Here is a 6,108-nt window from a genome sequence, read left to right as displayed (position 1 = left end):
TTAGATCTCCATGAGCGCCGTTGATGAACTCCAACAAGAATTAGCGAAAACCTTTTGATTACGATTCCACCATATGAAATACGCAAATAACCATTTGAGAGCTTGCCAAACCAGAGAACCCAAGGGAGATGTAGATCGATTACAATGGCCTCTAAAGGCTTCATTGAGGCTTAGATTTGTAATCGAGCTAAAACCCCACCACTTGTAAATTTTAACCCATAAATCCATCGAGTGACGACAAAAGAATAACGCATGATCGATTGTTTCAACATCATCATCACATAGAGGGCATCTAACGGATTCGAGATCAATACCACGCTTATCAAGCTCGATATGAACCGGGACCCGTCGTTTTAGAACCCTCCACATGAAAATCTCGACTTTCTTCATAACCAAATAATTTTTGAGAGTTTCGTTATGTGATCTATTATTTGCACCAATTGTAACCTCGTCTAGCAAACTTGATAATCTCTTTGTAGAAAATATCCCGGACGAATCCAAATTCCGGATCCAAGAATTCGCGTTTTTGTCCTGCTTAATATATGAATTCAACATATCGAGTAGAGCATTAAATTCTGTTTGTGCGCGTGATGTAATATTCCTGTTCCAGTACCAACTCGAAGCATATCAGCCTTCTGACCACAAGATTCTGTCACGAGCAGTACAGTCTTGAACCCCTTATGAAACAATCTGTTGAACCTTTCTTTTAGCGACTTCTCGATTAACCACGGCTCATTCCAAAAGCTTGTGCTTGCTGTAACAACCTCTAATTGGGCATAGTGGTAATTGTCCTAATTACCCTTGTGTGTTATTATATGTTATTTTAATAATTATATATTTATGATTATTTAATTATATAGTTGAGACCAGTTTGTGACAAGGGTCACAGAACAGGTTTGTTTATTTATTTTAGACCTCATTTGGACCACTTAATGTGGTGTTTCGTATTTTAGATAACTGGTAAATATCCGTGTGTATCACGGAAGAGATTTCCTCCCAATGAAGGAAACCCCTTTGTGTTAAAAACCCCGGCTTCCTCTTATTTCCTCTTTTGGAAATATCAAACACCGAACCTATTACTCTTAAATCCTCACAAACCCTAACCCTTGATTCTCGTTTTTGTGTTAAATTGAAGTTGGAAAATCATTCCTTGTGATTTCAGTAGCTTAAACAAGGTATTTACAAACGATTTCATGTCCAAATCGAATTGAATTTGATAATTTTGTTCAAGTTTTATAGAAAATGGGTTTTTGAATCAAAATGGTATTTTGAGGTGTTATAAACACCCATAGATGTTAGAAAACGTTTACTTATGATCTCTATATGTTTCCTAGGTGATTTGTAGTGTCAAAATATTGCAAAAGCGAGATTTGGGGCTCAAAATGACGAAAACAACGACCTGATGCTGATGAACAGCTCCCGTACGGTTGCAGGATGCATCCGTACGGTTACGGGGTGTATCCGGGCCATTTTGGGTGCAACCAGGCGGTTGCAGGTGCTCCCGCGCTGTTGCAGGTGCTCCCGCGCGGTTGCAGTCTGGCAGCTTTTTGGAAAACTTGTTTTGACCGTAACTTTCAAACCGTAACTCCGTTTTTGATGAATAAATTACCATTGGAAACATAATGAGATTTAATTTCTAATGGCGAAGTTTTTAAACATTGAATCAAACTTTAATTTGGGTCAAAATGATGGGATAGCGCGTATGCCTCGTTCTACACGCGTGAGATAGTTGCAATTGGATGGAGAACCATGTAAACTTGTCATATATGGATATATTAGGCTATATGATGTTGTTTAAAGTATGAATTGATGATATTATGGTTAGATATATACTAACTTGAGATATGGTATTCTCAGGTAATAAGGAAACAGAGAAGGCTCAGTAATATAAGACTTCTGAGTTCTTGTTGTTTATCAGGTGAGTGAGACTATCTTAACTGTTATATGTATGTAGTAGCAGGTTATGCTACTGTTGTCCTTCCATGTTATACATGACTAGTTAGAATATGATGTTTATGCTTCTGTGATGATTATGTGCACTTGGGTATTATCGGCTATGATGTCTAGTCGGTAATCAGCTTTAGGTATAAAGCTGAGCATAAGGTCAACCTTGCTGTCAGGTTGGGTTCAAGAGTTACTATTTGTGTAGTATAGTTTGAATAACGCATCTCCTGCATCCGGATTACTATACGAGGGAGACAGTAACAGGAACTTTCGGTAAACTCTAGTCCGATCAGCTAATAGTTAATGGCCCGTACAAGCCGCCGAGCCTAGTGTTACCATTATGGTTTACGTTGCTGATGCTATCCATGATGCTAGATACCTATGACTGTTAGAATAATTCCATTCACTTAGCTTTATGCTAATCCCCCACAGTTCCCCCCTTGCAGGTTAATCTTTGCATGCTATGATTTTGGGAGTGGTTGATTTTGGGAAGTGTTTGACAGGCCTCACTCTGATGTCTGTATTTTGATACACTAATATATTATGCTTTTAGTAATAACGTAACACCTGGATTACTGTAATAGCTGTATCTTGTTGTAAAGACCCGTCCCAATCCATCCGAACAAAGTCCATATCGATTATAAACGATTCACAACAGTTGATTACATTGCGAGGTACTTGACCTCTATATGATACATTTTACAAACATTGCATTCGTTTTTGAAAAGACAATCTTTCATTACATCGAAAGTTGACGGCATGTATACCATTTCATAATATATCTATCTATAATTGACTTAATAATAATCTTGATGAACTCAACGACTCGAATGCAACGTATTTTGAAATATGTCATGAATAACTCCAAGTAATATCTCTAAGATGAGCAAATGCACAGCGGAAGATTTCTTTAATACCTGAGAATAAACATGCTTTAAAGTGTCAACCAAAAGGTTGGTGAGTTCATAGGTTTATCATAACAATCATTTCAATATATTAATAGACCACAAGATTTCCGTTTATAAATATATGTACACTCACAAGTGTATAAAACCGTTCTGCTTATGTTGAGGCCTCAGTAACCAACCTTAACAATAATATAATAAGTCATCTTTGCAAAGATGGATACGTACACTCGCAAGTGTATAAATAATCCTCGAAGTACTAAACATCCGCCCACTAGCTCTTATGTCTAGTGCAGCCTACAGGATGGGGGTGTTAAGCCCGATAGATCTATCTTTAGGATTCACGCTTACTTGCTCTTATAACATGTAACTAAATTACCTAGTACATCAATCTGCAGAATATCATTTTTAATCACTTGTCTCTATTTCGTAAAGCATTTATAAAATATTGCATGTATTCTCAGCCCAAAATATATATTGCAAAAGCAATTAAAAAGGGAGCAAATAAAACTCACCATACAATATTTTGTAGTAAAAATATTAACACGACGATACTGAACAATGCAGGGTTGGCCTTAGATTCACGAACCTATATCATTTATATATGTATCAAAACATATTCTTGTATGCGAATAAATCTATATATTATTATTAGTGATATATTTGTTATATTTATTAATTTATAAGTTTCATTATTTATTTATATAATTTCTATTGTACATAATAATATAAATAATAGTTAAGTTTGTATATTAAGTATATATATATATATATATATATATATATATATATATATATATATATATATATATATATATATATATATATATATATTTATATATATCATTTGTTTGTTGAGACTAGTAATTATAATAATTCTAAAATAATATTTGTAATGGTAAATATGATAATAATGATGATGCTTAATGTTAATAATAATGGTAATAATTTTTATGATTCCATTGATCATAATAATGATAATAATACTTATAACAATAATATTAAAAATAGTTTTTAGTAACAATGAAAAGTTAGATAATAAAAATAATCTTTTTTTTTTGGGTAGTATTAACTATAAATATATTAATAATACTAATATTTATATTAATGCTATAATAATATCTTTTATTATCTTTGTAATATTAATAATAATAATAGTCTTAATCATAATAATAATAATAATAATAATAATAATAATAATAATAATAATAATAATAATAATAATATATTAGTAATAATAATAATAATAATAATAATAATAATAATAATAATAATAATAATAATAATAATAATAATAATAATAATTATAATACTTGTTGTAATAACAATTAATAATGATAATAATAACAATAATAATAATAATAATAATAATAATAATAATAATAATAATAATAATAATAATAATAATAATAATAATAATAATAATAATAATGACATAAATAAAATAAAAGAGTATACCCTTATAAAAGTTTCTCTAAAAAGACATGCCCCAAACAAGGCTCGAACCCGAGACCTCTCGGTCACTCGTAAACACACTTAACCATGGCTCCAAACTTGTTTTTCTGGAATTAACTCCACCCATTTAGTTATAACCCTTACTTTCTTGTTCTTATTTCATCTTCTTCCTCAAACAACAAATCGACTAATGGATCTCGAAACTGATTAACAACGTAATACTAATTTGTTTTAGGATTAAAAATAGATACACAAACATTTAATTAGAGTTTAAATGAATCGAGAAAAAAAAAAGGTTGCTGTGCTCGTGAAGTGTAAACAAAAAAATAATTTTGATTTTTGATCTTGACAACGTTTTAGATAAAGATGATAACACGAAATAGTTTGCTAATCATATATTGAAACTGTTAGAATCGTCAATTGATCCTGAAACATCAAAACAAACTCAAATTTTACCAAGAACAAAACAATTGACTTTTGTAAAATTTAACTTTGACTCTTAAATTTGAACTCGATATAACGAATTGAATCCTGAGATTTTGCAGAAAGATTGAGTAAAATATTCCTAACACTTCTGCATTTCTAGTTTTTAAAAATTCAATCGAATTCGAATTATGGTGTTTTGAGTTCATAACAGAGACTATCGATTTTTTTTGTTTTTTTTTATCTGTTTTCGTTTATTCACAACAGCTCAATTGATTATATAATGAATGAATTTTTGTTTGAATCCGTGAATGAAATAGACTGCAAACTGATTACCGTGATAATGCTAAAAACGAACATATATTTCATAGCATTATTCCTCAAGAAAGACAAGCTTTTAGTTGCAATTGTTCTATTTAAAAGTGATATTCGTTTAAATAATAAAAGGTGAAGACAAAAGACAGATTCGACGAATTGAAGACGCAAACGACCAAAAAGCTCAAAAGTACAAAATACAATCAAAGTGGTTCCAATTATTGATAAGAAACGTCTCGAAATTACAAGAGTACAAGATTCAAAACGCAAAGTACAAGATATTAAATTGTACGCAAGGACGTTCGAAAATCCGGAACCGGGACCAGAGTCAACTCTCAACGCTCGACGCAACGGACTAAAAATTACAAGTCAACTATGCACATAAATATAATATAATATTTAAATAATTCTTATAATTATTTATATATTATATAAATAATAAAAATCCGTCGGCAAGAAAGACTCCAAAATGAGTGAGTTGTATTTACAAACTCCGCGACTCGCGGAGTTTGAAGGCAAAAAGGGCCGCGAGTCACGGAGCCCCAAGTTCTGAAACTCCCTATAAAAGCAAACGAATTCTGATCGCAAAAAAATAAAATATATCCATCTCTCTATCTATAACGTAATATTTATATTTATAATTTATATTTTAATTTTAATTTTAATTCTAATAATAAGGGTATGTTAGCGAATATTGTAAGGGTGTAAGTCGAAATTCTGTCCGTGTAACGCTACGCTATTTTTAATCATTGTAAGTTATGTTCAACCTTTTTAATTTAATGTCTCGTAGCTAAGTTATTATTATGCTTATTTAATCCGAAGTAATCATGATGTTGGGCTAATTACTAAAATTCGGTAATTGGATTTTGTACCATAATTGGGGTTTGGACAAAAGAATGACACTTGTGGAAATTAGACTATGGGCTATTAATGGGCTTTATATTTGTTTAACTAAATGATAGTTTGTTAATGTTAATATAAAGATTTACAATTGGGCGTCCCTATAAATTACCATATACACTCGATCGGACACGATGGGCGGGGTATTTATATGTACGAATAATCT

At 31.3% G+C, this 6,108-nt stretch overlaps 1 protein-coding gene across 1 annotated transcript; it reads right to left on the bottom strand.

The window, feature by feature from the left end:
- On the bottom strand, positions 1–555 carry LOC139887833 (uncharacterized). Its single transcript, XM_071870888.1, has one exon. The coding sequence runs from the start codon at positions 553–555 to the stop codon at positions 1–3; it is 555 nt and encodes a 184-aa protein (XP_071726989.1).
- Between the last annotated feature and the right edge of the window lie 5,553 nt (positions 556–6,108).

The sequence above is a fragment of the Rutidosis leptorrhynchoides genome, chromosome 1, assembly GCF_046630445.1.
Source record: "Rutidosis leptorrhynchoides isolate AG116_Rl617_1_P2 chromosome 1, CSIRO_AGI_Rlap_v1, whole genome shotgun sequence".
Taxonomy (NCBI): Eukaryota; Viridiplantae; Streptophyta; class Magnoliopsida; order Asterales; family Asteraceae; genus Rutidosis; species Rutidosis leptorrhynchoides.
The sequence above is the reverse complement of the archived record's forward strand: the minus strand, read 5'-3'. Positions and strand labels throughout refer to the sequence as shown.

What these genes read in the sequence shown, in the direction of transcription:
- LOC139887833 (XM_071870888.1), bottom strand. Translation starts at nt 555, where the DNA reads ATGTTGAATTCATATATTAAGCAGGACAAAAACGCGAATTCTTGGATC.